The sequence below is a fragment of the Mauremys reevesii genome, linkage group 13 (genome assembly GCF_016161935.1).
Source record: "Mauremys reevesii isolate NIE-2019 linkage group 13, ASM1616193v1, whole genome shotgun sequence".
Classification (NCBI taxonomy): Eukaryota; Metazoa; Chordata; order Testudines; family Geoemydidae; genus Mauremys; species Mauremys reevesii.
Window position 1 is genome coordinate 8161217 of NC_052635.1, and position 19152 is coordinate 8180368.

The 19152-nt window shown below is 43.9% G+C and overlaps 1 protein-coding gene across 1 annotated transcript; it reads right to left on the reverse strand.

Moving 5' to 3' along the window:
- Positions 1-16864: 16864 nt before the first annotated feature.
- Positions 16865-17797, reverse strand: LOC120381045 (olfactory receptor 13A1-like). Its single transcript, XM_039499077.1, has one exon. The coding sequence runs from the start codon at positions 17795-17797 to the stop codon at positions 16865-16867; it is 933 nt and encodes a 310-aa protein (XP_039355011.1).
- Positions 17798-19152: the final 1355 nt, after the last annotated feature.

Here is a 19152-nt window from a genome sequence, read left to right on the forward strand (position 1 = left end):
CAAGAGAATTTAACATTAGGCGGCCCACTATGGAGTAAGGGCATATCCACTTTGATTCCAGTGAGCGGCCCCTTTTTCCCATTTTAAGGTACATGACTTGGTCTCGTTTCCCACAGGGCTGCCTTTGTGGGCCTTTGTTTCTGAATTTTGTTGTTCATGTGTTCAATGACCTGATTAACCCTATACTGGAGGGTGGTTTTATCTTCTTGTACCTGTTTGAGCCATTGAAATAGTCATGCTGGGTTCTATTAGAGCTCTCTTCTTCCCCTGTACCAGGTAACTAGGATCAATCATTTGTCGCATTGGATGTCAAAACAGAATTTGAAAGGGTTGAGTTTTTGTCCTTGGTCTATTACTGCTCTGGATGACAGTCAAAATCCTGGGCAGTTTATCCAGCCAGTCTTTTCCTCTGTGATTTACTACTTTCGGGAAAAAGCAACAAAGAGTCCTGTGGCACCTTATAGACTAACAGACATATTGGAGCATAAGCTTTAGTGGGTGAATACCCCACTTCATCAGATGCATGTTTTACAGATCCAGACTAACACGGCTACCCCTCTGATACTTGATACCTTCTGGAGCGGTTTCTTAATAGTGCAGTTCATGAGCTCTACTTGGCCTGAAGACTGAGGTCGGTATGGTATATGGAGCTTTTGTTTAATTCCCAAGGTTTGTATCATTATTGTAAATATTTCTCCAACAAAGGCTCCCCCATTGTCAGTATTTTTTCGGGGGTGACATATGTACATACTACCTCATTAAAGAACTTTTTGGCTACCACCCTGGTGCTGTTATTTTTGGTGGGAAATGCTTGCACCCATCCTGAAACGGAATTAATTATTACCAATAAGTCCTGGAATCCTTCCCTACTCCTTGGCAATTTAGCAATAAAATCAATTTGAACTCTGTGCCACAGCCCAAGCCTTTGTTTGTGCATCATGAGTTGATAGTGTGGAGGACGAACCTTGTCTTGAGAGCACCACACACAATTTTGCACCCATGTTTTAATATAATCTTCCATACACTCCCACTCTGCTTCTTGCTTTAGCCTTCTTAAAGTCCCTTCCACTCCTTCATGCATAAACTGATGGGATACATTAAATAACTCCTGCCTTTCTATTTTTCCTGGAACTCAGTTAGGGCAGTCTGCAGTGCCATCTGTTGGCTTAGTTGTGTCAGCACAGATGTTCCTTTTCTGACCTCTGGTTACAACTGCTATGTCATGCTGTTGTTATCCTATCCAGGTACTCCTCTCCCACCATTCCATACCAGTGTTTTTATCTACTTAGGATCTTGTTACCCAATACTCTCTATAATTGCAATATTTCCATACTACCTTCTATGCCATCCTTACTATTTCAAATACCCCATAACTGTATCCAAAACACCATCCCAAACTTCTTCTATAAACTTCTTCTCTAATTTTTATGCACTTCCTACATCCTTTTCCTTTTACTACCTATTTGCTATCAATAATAAAGAAGATGTGTTTTCTTCACCCACACATCTAATTCTCTTCTTGTTGGAGTGGTCTCCCAAAGCAATTCTTTTCTTTGCTTGTGACTTGGACATTCATGTCCATTTCCTTCTTTTTAGGGCTTTGTGTTATAGCATGCGGTTTGACACTGTCTCTCCTGTGTCTCTCCTCAAATAAATAAAAATTAAGCCATTTGTTTTTTGAGTTGAGACTTTTTTTGACCTCCCATCACCCTCTAAAAAAAATGTACTTGAGAGCTGTGGAGTTGTGGTGTGGATAGAGATAGTCTCCTGTGGAGGGCCTAAAAGATTGTACTGCAGAGATGGCTCTAGACAGTCGCATTCAAATTTATCAAAATTTATTTCTTTTCCGGGAAATTTTTGATTGCTCCGCTGCTTCCCTTCTTCTTCCTTTGTTTTTTTGTAACAGTAGTGTGGCAACAACATTAGCCCAAATGGCCACCAAAAAAGGCTATGAAATCAGGAGGAAATGCAAAAGGGAGGCAGAGCTGAGAGGCTGAGAGGTTGTTAAAGGGGGGGAGGGTTTCCTCCATTCCCATTTTTTCTTTTTCTTTTTTTTTTTTTTTCTTAGTTTTTTCAATGGGTGAGTTATTATTTCACCAAATTAATAAAAAATTAAGAAAAATAAGAACAGAACTCAGAGAAGGGCGTTGGAAGAGTGGGATTTCTCTACCCAGTGCCTACCCTCCCCCTGATCGACCTGTCTCTCCTCTTTCTTGTCCCTTTGTCCAATGACAATGCCCAGGAGAGGAGCAACCAACTGAGCTTAGCCTTATACTATTCTAACCCATTTTTGATTTTTGAATTTACTTTTTTTTTTTATTTTTTTTTTGTAGTTTATTTCCATTTCCAAAAAAATATCAAAAAATCATCTACAACATAAAAAACCTTTCTTGTTCTTGTGGACTCAACTATATGTACAATATATACAATATGCTGCTGTGATATCCCTGGGCAACTGACAAAACAAACCATTATTATTATTGTATTTATTGTAAAGGCAAACTGTGAGTCCGGGAGTGTAGTGTAAAAAAGAAAGAAACAAGTGGCCCAAATCAAGAAATTTTGTAGCTTTCACTTTCACTTTTGTTTGATGTCATATCAACATAAATACAGCAATAGGATGGGAATGGTGCTCTTTATTGATTCTTCTATAATCAATTGTTATGAGCAGGGATTGGCTGTCTGCCTTAGCACAAAAGGAGTTAAAGGAGAGTTATTTTTTTTTTGTTTTTTTTTGTTGCTCTAATTCTAACTGGTTGCTGATCTGCCTCCCCTCCCTAAGGTATTGTTTTGTTTTTGCACAAAATTCCCACACAATTAACACAAGCATTAATTTTACTGCAATCTGTTTTCTTTAGAGTCCATACTGAAGGGAATTGTATGTGCCACTTTTCAGCTTGTTCAGCTGAAGTGTGGCTACTGGACTCTCTCCTCCTTTTGTTCATATAACATCCTGCCCAATTTTTCCTGAATGTGGAGGAGGAATTTCTAACTTCCAAAGAGTACCTCTAGGCATATTAATCACCACATTGTTTTTCAACAACCAGTCAGATCCCAGAATAATTTCATCAACCATATCAGGAGTATGGATCAAATCCCCTAATGTAAAAAAACACTTGTAACAAAAAGGGGGCTTGGGTCCATTCCCACCTGAGACTAGGTTTCCCTTGAAAGGATTTCAAAGCTACCTGTTTTAATCTTTTCCTGCTTTTGGGGTTGTTTTCATTAAGAATACAGCAGCTCTTATATCTATTAGGGGTATATCCACCCTGCTTAATGTACACACATAGTCGTCCCTCAGGATTCCAGGAGACCATGCCTATGAACCTCCACCTCTGTGTTGCTACTGGTGGTGGGGGTTCCTCATTCAGTGGGCCTCTCTATTCTTGTCCCAGAAAAGAGTGTGGGTCCGGGAAGCATTGCATCAAGGAAGAAGAGGTGGTATACTAGCAGTTATGTTAGTCACCTCTGTTGGTGGAGTTTTCAACCTCATGGCCTTCCTGACTAGGTCTAGTTTGAGGGTCCCATTCCACTGTTCTCGGTTTGCCCCGGGCTATCTGGCGAACTTCATTTTCTGTGTGCTCACTTCCCTCCTTTGATTGCTGGGAGGAGGCTGTCTGATATTGCCAGAGGTCTGGGTATAACTGATCTCCTTGTTGCCCCCGATTTCCCCATCCATGGGAGTGGCCTCTAGTATATCTTCCTCGGGATTCCCTGATTCCCTTTGTTCCGCTTTCATTGGTGTATGTAACTGCTGGTTCTAATGCAGCTACATAAGCAGCTCTTTCTTTTTTTATAGTGGACTGTGGTCCAGAATGGGTAGTAATTGTTTGGACCAAGCCTCTTAGTTCCCCTAGGGTAGCTGGGCGACCCTCTTGCCAAATTCCAAGTCTTCCAGAGTAGTAGGGGGTTAGGGAAACAGCACAGTGTCTTTAGGATTCTATGGTGAATGTCACTGTATCCAGTGCTGTGGCCTTGCCCAATGATGGTAAGCCGGCCATTATCTGCCTCAGACCCCATCGGGTTAAATAATTCTCGGGGTATTTATTGGGCTTTTGGGTTGTGGCTATGGCTTGTGCTATGAAATTGTGCCTGCCTATTTGCTCCCCCAAAAGTCCCATTAAAGACACTATGCTGCTGTTCTCATTGACTCTAATCCTATCTCGGACTCCCCGAATATCTGAAGCTGTGCAGACACCACCCTTCAGTGGTGTTCAGCTCTTCCCTTATTGCGAGCAAAAATGCATTAGAGCACCATCTGGAGAAATGGTCTTTTTTTAGGGGTCCCAAACTATCAGTCATGGCTTTTAAGTCAGTGGCTGATACAGGGACAGTGGTTCTTCCCCACACTCTGTGGGTGTTGTGACTGTAGTTCGTCATATTGCTGCAATAGGGTTTTGTTGAATAGGTTCCAATCCCTGGGGCTCATCCCACATATCTCCATTCCAAGCTTCACTAGGGTCCCATTTTCCCTCCCATTCAGGGATCTCGCCATATTGGGCTTGATTCCCATTCTCCTGCCACCACAGACACTATTTGGCCGGTTGCAAACCCCAGTTTTGTTTTGAGACATTTAACAATAGATTCACAGCGGTTGTGATTGACAAGGGATTTCCTTGTTCTAAAGTTAATTTCTTTACCATTCCCTGTAAAATGTGATTCTCTTTTTGTGTTTTCTCTTTTTCCTCTACCTGTTCAGATAATCTCTTCTCTTTTATTTTAACTTCTCTTAGGGTATCTTTGAGAATGTCTAACTGGCTTTGGACCCAGTGGCCAGTATTTTCAATTTTACAGTTTCTTGTTCAGATACACCAAATTTCTCATGCAGTGCAGCGTTCCCCTCTCGGCAGCTAGCCAAGCAAAGGAATGCCTCATTGAATTCTTCCCACAATAGACAACTTGCAGCCGAGTCTCTTTTTATCGGTGTCGATGGCCTGTAGACTAACAGATATATTGCAAATCCATCTGCCAAATCAGTTATAGTATGCACATTGGCTAATGCTTGTTCAGTCCATGGGCTGTGCCCAAACTTTTGCAAAATTGTCTTAAAAGGAGTAATTTCCTGTATGAATGGCAATTTCTTCTGCTCTTATTGAGCTTTGTCCTTAAGGGACTCTTTTTGCCTGAACATATTTTCTTTATGAATCTTTTTTATCTTTATAACTTTTCTGTGCCCACACTCGTGCTGGAACTTACAAAGCACAAAAAATCTATATCTACTAAAAAATCTGCCTGACAGAGCAGGAGGGGGGATGCAACCCCTACCTTTTGGGTTCGATCCTGCTACGACCGAGGGTATATTCACCTAGGCAATTTTTTCCCAACAGACAGGAAGGATCGAGGACTCTAATCCTCCCCTATAGGCCCCAGTATCTCTACGACTGGGGGTGTATATACCTAGACAGTTTGTACAAACAGTTTAAACATATATCTTAACTGTATAATTTTCTGCAACAGACGGGTTAGAGGGAGGAGTCTAATCCTCCCTTTATTGCTCGGCACCTCTACGACCAGAGGGGTGCACACCTGAATGATCGATCACTTTATATGTATGGTATACCTTTTAGCAGGATTTTCTACAATCAAAGGGTATGTCTTCCCCCTTTTGCTATTCTCCACCACAAATGTTATGCTTCTAAGAAGCACTCGGGATCTTTTTCAGGGGGAAAGGCAATACACCATGTTTATTGAAGATACAACAATTAGCATGTGCATTGAGTCACACACACACACAAAAGGAAGACAGGAGAGTAGCAAAATACAGACCGTGGACTTCAGAAAATAAAACTTTGACCCCCTTAGGGATTTGATGGGCAGGATCCCCTGGGAGGCTAGTATGAGAGGGAAAGGAGTCCAGGAAAGTGGGCTGCATTTTAAAAAAAACCTTATTGTGGGCCCAGGAACAAACCATCCCAATATGCAGAAATAATAGCAAATATGGCAGGCAACTTGCTTGGCTTAACAGTGAAATCTTCAGTGAGCTTAAACACAAAAAGAAAGCTTATAAGAAGTGGAACCTTGGACAGATGACTAGTGAGGAGTATGAAAATATTGCTTGAGCATGCAAGGGTATAATCAGGAAGGCCAAAGCACAATTGGAGTTGCAGCTAGCAAGGGATGTGAAGGGTAACAAGAAGGGTTTCTACAGGTATGTTGGCAACAAGAAAAAGGTCAGGGAAAGTGTGGTACCCTTAATGAATGGGGGAGGCAACCTAGTGACAGAGGATGTGGAAAAAGCTGAGGTACTCAATGCTTTTTTTGCCTCAACCTTCACAGACAAGGTCAGCTCCCAGAGTGCTTTCCTGGGCAACACAGTATGGGGAGGAGGTGAGCAGCCCTTAGCAATGAAAGAAAAGGTTAAGGACCATTTAGAAAAGCTGGACATGGATCCAGATCTAATGTATCTGAGGGTGCTGAGAGAATTGGCTGGTGTAATTGCAGAGCCATTGGCCATTATCTCTGAAAACTAATGGTGATCATGAGAGATCCCGGATGGTTGGAAAATATAGTGCTCATCTTTAAAAAAAGGGAAGGAGAACCTGGGGAGCCACAGACCAGTCAGCCTCACCTGAGTCACTGGAAAAATCATGGAGCAAGTCCTCAAGGAAACCATTTGGAAGCATTTGGAGGAGAGGAAGGTGATCAGGAACAGTCAACATGGATTCACCAAGGGCAAGTCATGCCTGACCAACCTGATTGCCTTCTATGATGAAATAACTGGTTCTGTGGATATGGGGAAAGCAGTGGATGTGATCTACCTGGACTTTAGCAAAGCTTTTGATGCAATCTCCTACAATATTCTTGCCGGAAAATTAAAAAATTATGGATTGGATGAATGGCCTATAAGATAGATAGAAGGCTGGCTAGATTGTTGGACTCAATGGTTAGTGATCAACACTCAATGTCTAGCTGGCAGCCAGTATCAAGCAGTCCTGGGGCCAGTTTTGTTCAACATCTTTAATAATGATCTCGATGATGGAATGGATTGGTCCCTCAGCAAATTTGCAGATGACACTAACCAGGGGGAGAGGTAGATATGCTGGAGGGAAGGGATAGGTTTCAGAGAGACCTAGACAAATTGGAGGATTGGGCCAAAAGAAATCAGATGAGGTTCAACAAGGACAAGTGCAGAGTCCTGGATTTAGGATGGAAGAATCCCATTCACCGCTAGAGGCTGGTTACCAACTGGCTAAGCAGCAGTTCTAGAGAAAAGTACCCGGGGATTAGAGTGGATGAGAAGCTGGATATGAGTCAGCAGTGTGCCCTTGTTGGCAAGAAGGCAAACAGCATATTGGGCTGCATTAGTAGGAGCATTGCCAGTAAATTGAGGGAAGTGATAATTCCCCTCTATTCAGCACTGGTAAGGCCACAAAACTGCAGTATCGTGTCCAGTTTGGGGGCCCTCAGTACAGAAAGGATGTGGACAAATTGGAGAGAGTCCAGCAGAGGGCAACGGAAATTATCAGGAGGCTGGGGCACATGAGTTATGAGGAAAGGCTGAGGGAACTGGTTTGTTTAATCTGCAGAAGAGAAGAGGGAAGGGGGATTTAATAGCAGCCTTCAACTACCTAAACGGGAGTTCCAAAGAGGATGGAGCTAGGCTGTTCCTCGTGGTGGCAGATGACAGAACAAGGAGCAATTGTCTCAAGTTGCAGTGGGGGAGGTCTAGGTTGGATATTAGGAAACACTATTTCACTAGGAGTGTGGTGAAGCACAGGACTGGGTTACCTAGGGAGGTGGTGGAATCTCTATCCATAGAGGTTTTTAACGCCTGGCTTGAGAACATCCTGGCTGGGCTGATTTAGCTGGTGTTGGTCCTGCTTTGAGCAGAAGGTTGGACTAGATCAGGGGTCGGCAACCTTAGAGAAGTGGTGTGCCGAGTCTTCATTTATTCACTTTAATTTAAGGTTTCACATGCCAGTAATACATTTTAACGTTTTTTAGCAAGTCTTTCTCTATAAGTCTGTATATTATATAACTAAAGTATTGTCGTATGTAAAGTAAACAAGGTTTTCAAAATGTTTAAGAAGCTTCATTTAAAATTAAATTGCTGATCTTATGCCGCTGGCCCACTCAGCCTGGGGTTCCATTCACCTAGGCAGGCAGCGGGCTGAGCAGGACCGGTGGCCAGAACCCCAGACCGGCGGCAGGCTGAGCGGCTCATCCCGCTGTTGCTCAGCCCACTGCCAGTGTGTGGTTCCATCCGCTGGCTCCTGCCAGTCAGGGTTCTGGCTGCAGGCCCCCTCAGCCTGCTGCTGGTCTGGGGTCCCGGCCCTGCCCACATAGAGTTGGTACCTACCTTCTCCCTGGTTTTAGCTAATTCTCTTCCTCTCTCTCTGCACTCAGCTGAGGGTGGGAGTGCACTGAGCACAGGGCTGGTGTGTAGGGTCTGGCCAGGAGCTAGAATGAACCATAGAATGTTAGGGATGGAAGGAACCTCAGGAGGTTGTTTAGTCCAGCCCCCTGCTTTAAGCAGGACCAATACCCAGGCAGATATTTACCCCAGTTTCCTAAATGTCCCCCTTACGGATAGAACTCACAGCCCTGGGTTTAGCAGGCCAATACTCAACCCACTGAGGTAGGGAGCTCAGGGCTGGGGCAGGAGGTTTAAGTGTGGAGCGCTTACCTGGGGAGCTGCAATTTGGTGCAAGGAGTGCAGGTGGGAATGTGTGGGCTGTGTGTGAAGAAGCTTTTGTTTGGTGCTCTGGGGGGGGGTGGGGATGTAGGGAGGGTGAACGAGTCTGGGCATGGGGTGAGGGGGGCTGGGTATGTGTGGGGGGTGAAGGAGTCAAGGGCAGAGGGATGGGGGTACATGAGGGGGATGCAGGAGTCGGGATATGGAGTGTGGGGGAGCTGGGTATGTGTGGGGGGTGCAGGAGTCAGGGTAGGGGGATGGGAGTGGCCTGGGATTGGGGGGGGGTGATCCCAGCCCCCTGCCCTGAGCAGCTCACAGCAGGGGGCTGGAGGGGATATGCCCTGATTCCATCCTCCTTCCCCAAGGCCCTGCCCCCCGCCTCTGCCTCTTCCCCCGAGCATTGAGCACGGCTGCGGCTGCAGTTCCGGCCCCGCTTCTCCCCCTCCTTCTACAGGGCCATCAACTATTCTGCCACTGGGCGGGTGCAGAGGAGGGGCAGGAACCCATCACACAGGGGGAAGAGGCGGGGGAGGAGGGAACTTGGCTGCCGGTGGAGGCTGCCCTGCAGCAGCAGCTAGCAGGACCAAGCTTTTGCCCCCTGTCCCCACAGGAGAAAGTGGTGGGTGGGGACTGGAGAAGAGCAGGCTGGGCCGGGCAGGATTTTTAATGGCACACTGCTGCCTGCTGGGGTCCCGGCCACCGGCCGCGCTCAGCCCAGGCGCCGGCGGCCAGGGCTCTGGCAGGCAGCGGCATGCCATTAAAAATGGCTTGTGTGCTGTCTGTGGCACGCGTGTCATAGGTTGCCGGCCCCTGGACTAGATGATCTTCTGAGGTGTCTTACAACCCTAACCTTCTATGATTGTATGACACACACACACTGTCCCGACAGTTGAGGTTGTAGTTACCAGTCCAGAGTTGGATCAATCTAATGGCCATCTAAGTTGATCACAGGTAGGTAGGAGCCATATTTATGTGGACCTAACCTAATCCAGCATTTCTTCTGTGAGATCCCACCAGTGTTGGCACTCTCTTGCAGCTCCACCTATCTCAATGAAATCATGATCTCCATGGCTGACATCTTCTTGGCAATGGTGAAGTTCCTGATGACCACCGAGCTTCATTATCATCACCATCTTTAAAATCCAGAGCTCCAAAGGGAAACAGAGAGCTTTCTCCACCTGCTCCTCCCACCTGCTTGTGGTCACCTTGTACTACTCCACCATCATCTACACCTACATCCAGCCCACCTCCACTAGCTGAGGATTGGACCCCATTGACATCAGTGGAGCTATTTTGAGTCACAGTAGCTGGACTATGGCACATGGAGTAGACTTTTAAAGGTGGCTAGGTACATACTGGGATTTTCAAAACCACCCAGGCACCTTAAGTGCATTGATTTTAATGCATGTTACGTGCCTAGATGCTCCAAAAACACCCAACCTTGAGGTGCCTGAATACCTATAAAAATCTGACCCAAGGTGTAGCACATTACTTCATATGCAGTCTTGCTGCATTAGAATATTTTTTTTCTATTCCTCAATGAGTAAGTATGATAACAAAATAAAACTGAGTATCTCTCTGTTCGCTAATTTCTTGTGAATCATTAAAAACCCAAAAGTTTTCAGTCACCTATCGGCTGAGATCTGCCCATGTTTAATGGACTCAGGTCAGAGATTTTAATAAAGCAGTTTCTATCCAAATGCATTTTTATCTAACTCTAAAAATAGTTTTCAGCTTTAGAAATTTTGAGGGTTTTTCCAAAATACCTGTTGTGCCCATAAGGCAATGTCTCAATCTCAACAATGAATAAGATATCAATCAAACAGTTGTTCACTGTTACATCAATAAACCATTCACTGAGGTCATGGGTTTCACATCCAGTTATTGCTGCTGATTCATATCATTATCTCCATCACTGAATATCTTTTTAAACTCTTTTATTAAAGTCCCCCCAAAAACCAATATACAAACACAAACAGTTTAGCTCTATGTAAAATAAAGCATTAAGTAATGATTTCATGGCAACAATTTCCCTTATTCCCTTCCTTTTAGCCATATAGTCTTTTCTGTGGAAAACATCTTTTTACAGAGGGTTTTGTACGGTATTAAAGATGGCCTTAACTGTCCTTTTTGGGTAGAAAATAGAAAAAAATAGTTTTGATGGTCATGAGCTCTTGTTGTTGCTGGAGTCCAAACCTAGCAGAAGAGAAACACACATCAGAAAAAGAACAGCAAAGATAAAGAATGCCAACTTCTGTCTCTTGTGCTGACTCACACATGGTTAGAAAAACATAGGTCCATCACATGATCTGATCAGCCACTCTGAGACCTGGCAAATGCTTGCCAGGCTCTGGCTGTTCAAGGGGTTGCTTTTAGCTGCCTTTCTGGTCACATGCCTACAGCTCTGTAATGTAGGTTTGAACATCTGTGGCCTCTAAGCCAGACTCTTACTAGATAGAAGACAAATGGAGAGGGATTAGAAAGAGCAGACACAAAGCAAGGAAGCAGCAAAGAGTCTTGTGGCACCTTATAGACTAACAGACATTTTTGAGCATGAGCTTTCTAAAAGATTTAGCCAAAGCCAGGGAGGTGGGGGTGATGTCAGTTGGTTCCTTCTGTCTGCCCAGGTTTGGTCCAGGCATCTTTCAGAAGCTGGACAAAGAAGGCCTAAAGAGGTCGTGGTTGAGCCAGGGTCTTGGGTGTTGGTGGGGTTAGTCGCCTTGATGTTAAAGCTCTCTCCTTCCACTTCATCCATCCCTCTGTAATCCCGTGGAGTGACCCCCAGATAAATAATGTTCCAGATGGAGCAGCCAAGCAACTAGCATTGGCCATTGTCAGAAGATAGGGTACTGGTCTAGCTAGACCTTTGGTCTGACCCAGAATGGTCATTCTTATGTTCTTAGCCTCATCCAATCACCATTCACCAATCATTTTGGTGATTTCAACTGTAAACATTTCCACTCATTTCTAGTCTCTTTCAGCTCATTTTCATGACAATCTGTGAATTTCCCAGGACCCCTGGAGACTATTTAACACAGTTCCATTCACTTAAACAAGCCAGTTTTTACCAGTCTAGCTGAGACCCAGTTTTGCTGATTTTCAGATTTTTTTTTAACAGGATGAGATCAATTTTTGTTGCTTGCCAGTCTTACAGTACAGGCCACTGCACAACTGGGCCTGGTTCACTGATTTCTATGGAGCTACTCCAGTTTACACCAATGTGGATCTAGTACTGTGTTTTAGGTCATTTTACCAAGGATTTAGTGGATTCTCCCTCTCTGGCCATTTTAAAACCCAGATTGGATGTATTCTTCTAAAAGATCTTCTATAGATCAAACAAATTTAATTCAGGGAAGTCTTATGACCTTTGGGTGTAAGTTATATTTAGTCTCACTTTGAGGTGCCTTTATATTACTGGAGTGGTGTAAAATAGCCTTATGTAAGATTCACAAAGAAATTTAGATGCCTTAGCCACTTCTGGTGCCTAAATCCCAGAATGAGTCACCACTGGTATTCACAAAACCTGCACTCATCTGCTGTTGAAAATTGGTAGGCTCCTAAACTCACTCAGCACCTATGTTCTTCAAGAAAAAGTTCCATAGGCAGTTATGGGCATGCATACCACTGTTCACTCTAGGAATCAGGATGCCTTATCTCTAGAGCAATTAATGAAACTGGGGAATATAGGTATTCTTCTGCCTCATTTCCCTGTGGAGTTGTGGTGCTCCCTGACTCCATCGGCCATGGGCAACACAAACACTCCCCTCTTAGCCAGCAAAGGTTCTACTGTCCCTGTGCAAGTTAACAGTAGGCACAATCCACCCGCTGAGATCTCCAAGCATCCCTCTGCAGTGTCCATCCCTTGGTACATTGAATATTCACAGGTTCACCACTCTCAAATGAGCAAGATCCTCAACTGGAGCAAATCTCATAACCCCACTGGTTTCATTGAAGCTATTCTGAATTAGAATAGCTAAGGGCCGGACAATATTTCATGCAGATGTAGCCAGGGTTAGTACGAGTCCAGATATGTTTATAGATGGACCATTTGGAAATGAACTTCCCCACCATTCAGTGAGTATGTTTCACCACTGATTTGCACCTTGTGTAGCCATTTACCTTTGTGCAAAGTCCTTGAGATTCTCCTCTCACCTACAGCAGCTTTACACCAGAGTAGGTCAGAAGTGCTCACCAGCACAAGGTATAAGCTGTTGGACAATCAGGTTTATTGCTTTCTTTGCAGTTGTTTCAGATTCAAACCACTGTAAGTGTGAAGAAAATCAAATCACAAATGCAAAGTGGATGTGATATGTGAAAGGGTGAAAACGAATGGGGTATTCTGATTTAATGCTCTTGATTCCCATTTACTTTAAGGGCTAGAATCACAAAGGGATTTAGACATTGCAACGCTAATGTCTGGTCTACACTACAGACCTATATTAGTATAACTATGTCATTCATGGGTGTGAAAAATCCACACCCCTGAGCAATGTATTTACACTGACCTAACCTACTGTGTAGACAGTGCTATGTTGACAGGGGAACTTCTTCCACCAACATAGCTACTGTCTCTCAAGAAGGTGGATTAACTATGCAGAAGGGAGAGCATTTTAAGGGTAGATGTTCCCTCTGAGTCATCACACCTATCTTTTGGGCACCTAGAAAATCACTGCGATACACAAAGCCAGAATCAGGCATGATAGGTGCCTAAGAATTGGCTCCACAAAAGATAGCATGTTAGGTGGCTCCATGCCTAAGCTCACCAATAGGAGATGTCAAAGAAAGGGTTGTGTACTAAGCCCAGCCCCTCTTAGGACTTAACCACCTAAACCCAGGCCTGAGAGAGACACCTACCTCTGCTTGGGATTCTCAGCTGTGGGCCTTCTCTTAGAGGTCATGGGGAAGGAGCTCCCTCATAACTTTCAGCTCTGTGGTGAAGGCACTCACCTGGTATGGGGGAGACCCTGATTCATGTCTCTCCTCGGCCTGAGGAGATGTGACCAGGAATCTGTACCACTCAGGTGAGTGCAGTAGCCACGGGGATAGTACGTAGAGGGGGCTCCTTCAATCTCTCCTGCTGAAGCTGTTCCAACAGGAGAGATTGAGGGAGTCCAACATCAACATATTCCCTAGGCCAGCATTTAGTGCATTCGCCTAAGAAGGACTATTGTCGTCATCTACTCTGACCTTCTGCATGACACAGGCCATAGGACATACCTGAATTAATTTTACTTTGAACTAGAGAAGATATTTTAGAAATAAAAACAACAACATCCAATCTGGATTTTAAAATTGCCAGTGAGGGAGAATCCACAAAACACTGATTAATTTGGACCAGATCCACACTGGTGTAAAGTAGCAATGAACCAGGTCCTATGGTGCAGAGGCATGTACTGTAAGTTTTGCAATGAACAAAAGTTGAACTCCTGTTATTTTATTTTATTTTTTAAGTCAGAAAAAGTGGGACACAAATAGACTGGTACAATCTGGCTTGTTTAAGTGAACAGAACTGTGATAAGTGATCTCTAAGGTTCCTGGTAACTTCTGGGATTGCCATGGAAATGAGCAGCAGGATTCTAGAAATGGGTGAAAATGTTTACAGTTGAAATCATTAGACTGACTGGTGAATGTTGATGGGATGAGGCCATTTGAAATACTACTTATCTACAATCACTCCATGGGATCAGAAGCAGGTGGGTGGACAGCCCCACCAGTTCCTGAGGCCATCAATCCACCATGACAACATTAGGCCTTGTTTGTTGAGATTCTGAAAGATGTCCTGACCAAAACTAGCCATAGAGATAGAAAAGAAATTACATCCTCCGACTTCTCCAGTGGTGCTCCTTAAATCCCACATAATACTGGAATTGTAGTGACCTTCCAGAAAACACCATCCTAGCCACCATGGATGTAGAAGCAGCAAAGAATCCTGTGGCACCTTATAGACTAACAGATGTTTTGCAGCATGAGCTTTCGTGGGTGAATTCACCCACGAAAGCTCATGCTGCAAAACATCTGTTAGTCTATAAGGTGCCACAGGATTCTTTGCTGCTTCTACAGAACCAGACTAACACGGCTACCCCTCTGATACTTGACACCATGGATGTAGAGGCTCTCTACACAAACATCCCACACACAGATGGAATACAAGCTGTCAGGAACAGTATCCTTGATGATGCCACAGCACAACTGGTTGCTGAGCTCTGTGCCTTTATCCTCACACACAACTATTTCAAATTTGATGACAATATATATCTCCAGATCAGTGGCATCGCTATGGGCACCCGCATGGCCCCACAATATGCCAATATTTTTATGGCCGACCTGGAACAACGCTTCCTCAGCTCCCGTCCACTCACACCCCTTCTCTACCTACGCTACATTGATCACATCTTCATCATCTGGACCCATGGGAAGGAGACTCTGGAAAAATTCCACCAAGATTTCAACAGCTTCCACCCCACCATCAACCTCAGCCTGGACCAATCTAAATGGGAGGTCCACTTTCTAGACACCACGGTGCTAATAAGTGATGGTCACATTAACACCACCCTATACCAAAAACCTACCTACCGCTATGCCTACCTTCATGCCTCCAGCTTCCATCCCGGGCACACCACATGATCCATTGTCTACAGCCAAGCACTGAGGTACAACCGCATCTGCTCTAACCCCTCAGACAGAGACCAACACCTACAAAATCTCCACCAAGCATTCTCAAAACTACAATACCCGCACGAGAAAATAAGGAAACAGATCAACAGAGCCAGACGTGTACCCAGAAGCCTCCTACTGCAAGACAAACCCAAGAAAGAAACCAACAGGACTCCACTGGCCGTCACATACAGTCCCCAGCTAAAACCCCTCCAATGCATCATCAGGGATCTACAACCCATCCTGGACAATGATCCCACACTTTCACAGGCCTTGGGTGGCAGGCCAGTCCCCGCCCACAGACAACCTGCCAACCTGAAGCATATTCTCACCAGTAACTGCACACCGCACCATCAGGAACCAATCCATGCAACAAACCTTGATGCCAACTCTGCCCACATATCTACACCAGTGACACCATCACAGGACCTAACCAGATCAGCCACACCATCACCAGTTCATTCACCTGCACGTCCACCAATGTAATATACACCATCATATGCCAGCAATGCCCCTCTGCTATGTACATCGGCCAAACTGGACAGTCTCTAAGGAAAAGGATAAATGGAAGCAAATCAGATATTAGGAATGGCAATATACAAAAACCTATAGGAGAACACTTCAACCTCCCTGGCCACACAATAACAGATCTTAAGGTGGCCATCCTACAGCAACAAAACTTCAGGACCAGACATCAAAGAGAAACTGCTGAGCTTCAGTTCATCTGCAAATTTGACACCATCAGCTCAGGATTAAACAAAGACTGTGAATGGCTTGCCCACTACAGAACCAGTTTCTCCTCCCTTGGTTTTCACACCTCTACTGCTAGAACAGGGCCTCATCCTCCCTGATTGAACTAACCTCGTTATCTCTAGCTTGCTTCTTGCTTGCATATATATACCTGCCCCTGGAAATTTCCACTACTTGCATCTGAAGAAGTGGGTATTCACCCACGAAAGCTCATGCTGCAAAATGTCTGTTAGTCTATAAGGTGCCACAGGATTCTTTGCTGGGTTTTTAATGTCTCAAAAGAAATTCATGAACAGAGAGATAGTCAGTTTTATTTAGTTATCATATTTACTGACTCAGGAATAGAATGGAATAGAATAGAATAGAATATTCTGATTCAGCAAGACTGCATTCAGAATAATGTGCTACAAAATGGGACAGATTTTTATAGGTATTTAGGCACCTAAAGTGTTTTCCCAGCACATCTAGGCACCTCAATTGCTTTAAAATTAATGAATTTTAGGTGCCCAGGTGTTTTTGAAAATCCCAGTAGGTACCTTGTGTGCCATAGTCCAGCTAGTGTCCCATATGCCACAGTCCAGCTAGTGTGACTCAACATAGTTCCACCAATGTCAGTGGGGTGTGATCCTCAGCCTAGCCCTACTGCAGTCAGTGAAACACATCCCCATCTGGTATACATTTTTTGTAATTCCATTATAGTGAATGTACCAGAGCACAAATGTATGTTTATTGAAATCCTTAGTTCTATGAAAATTTACATCACATTTGGACCTGGCCTACAAGGGACAAGGCAGGTGAGAATCAGGTTCACTCTTGGAAAAAATGCTATTTTGTGGTAAAGGGAAGGATTTTCCTTATGGCCACTTTGATCTCGTTATTGCGCAGACTGTAGATCACAGGGTTCAGGGTGGGAGTGACTAGGGTGTACATTATGGCCACCATCTTGTCCTTATCCAGCGAGTAACTCGAAGTGGGCCGGATGTAGGTGTAGATTATGGTGGAGTAGTACAAGGAGACCACGAGCAGGTGGGAGGAGCAGGTGGAGAAGGCTCTCTGCTTCCCTTTGGAGCTCTGGATTTTAAAGATGGCGATGATGATGAAGCTATATGACACGGTGGTCAGCAGGAAGTTCACCATTGCCAAGAAGATGTCAGCCATGAAGATCATGATTTCATTGAGATAGGTGGAGCTGCAAGAGAGTGCCAACACTGGTGGGATTTCACAGAAGAAATGCTGGATTAGGTTGGGTCCGCAGAAATCCAGGCGCAGCATGAGTAATGTGTGCACCAATGAATTGATGGTACCAACAGCCCAGACACCAGCTGCTAAACTGATGCAAATGTCTTTACTCATGAGATTGACATAGCGTAAGGGGTGGCAGATGGCAACATACCTGTCATATGACATAGCAGTGAGAAGCACAAGCTCTGTCCCTGATGACAAAGTAAAGGCAAAGAGCTGGGCCATGCAGCCATCAAAGGAGATGGTTTTCTTCTCCTGCAACAGGTTTTTCAGCATTTTCGGTAGGACTGAGGAAGTGCACAAAATGTCAACCAGGGCTAAATTGGCAATGAAGAAGTACATGGGAGTGTAGAGAGGTGGGTGGATGGCAATAGCCCCAATGATCAATGAATTACCCATGATGGCAGTCATATAAAGGCAGAGGAATAGGCCAAAGATCAGCCGTGGGTGTTGAGGGTGGTCAAAGAGACCCTGCATGATGAAATCAGTCACCCTGGTGTGGTTACTGGGTTCCATTGCTTGAGTGTTCCTTCTGTAAGAATAAAGATTTAATTTTTTGTCAGGTATTGCAAAAACTAGCAACATGGCAACTGAAGAATCTAGACTGACAGAGAGAGAGAGAGAGAGAGAGAGAGAGAGAGATCTTTGTGATATTCTAGACCTTTCACACAGCATATATAAAACTGAGCTACATTAAAATATATTAGCACAATAAACCATCTGAGATAAGCAGTCTATATTCTCCCGACATTTGATTGTAGAAGGGAAAAAATAACGTCCTGGATGTTCTTAAATAGAGGCACATGAAGTCTGTTAGAATATTTATATAAACTACATGAATTAGGAGTTCACAGTATGATCTCAAACTTCTTTCATATACCAGAAGTCTTATTAGGAATCAAGATTCCACTCTCTGCACTAATTTTGCAAAATGTATCTATTGCAGTATAGGACATTTATAGTATATATAATATATAGAATATATATAATCCAAAACATGACATAATAATATGTATATTTAGGTGGAATCAAGATGCAAAAAATAAAGGACTTGATAACCCTTTAACTCACACAGGCTTAAATCAGGCTTAACTCCATTGCAATCAAGGGGGCTAATTCTCCATTCACTGGAGATGCACTGGTATACAGCAAAGAGTTCTGTGGCACCTTATAGACTAACAAACGTATTGGAGCATGAGCTTTCGTGGGAGCATCCGACGAAGTGGGCATTCACCCACGAAAGCTCATGCTCCAATACGTTTGATAGTCTATAAGGTGCCACAGGACTCTTTGCTGCTTTTACAAATCCAGATTAACACAGCTACTCCTTTGATACTGGTACACAATTAGTGAAAATGAGAGAGGATTTGAGCTTCCCAAATTTCATTTTTATGATAAGCTATACCTCTACTCCAATATAACACACCCCGTAATAACACAAATTGGGATATAATGCAGTAAAGCAGTGTTCCGGGGAGGCACGCCTGCACACTCCAGTGGATCAAAATAAGTTTGATATAACATGATTTCACCTATAATGTGGTAAGATTTTTTGGCTCCCGGGGACAGCGTTATATCGACGTAGAGGTGTATATGGCTATATATATATATATATATATATATATATATATATCTTCATTATTTGGAATAGTATTAGCCTGATATGACAAGCAGAAAAGTTTCCCTCCATTGTCTTCAAACATCTCTAGTCTTAATACTGCTTCTTCTGATTTTACTCTCATTCCTCCAGGAGTAAATCAGGATTATCTCCTTTGAAATCAATAAGGTTACTCAATTGTAAAAATGATGAAACAGAGAAGACTATCGGGCCAAGAAATCTAACTAATCATGAGATTATATTAGATAAATTT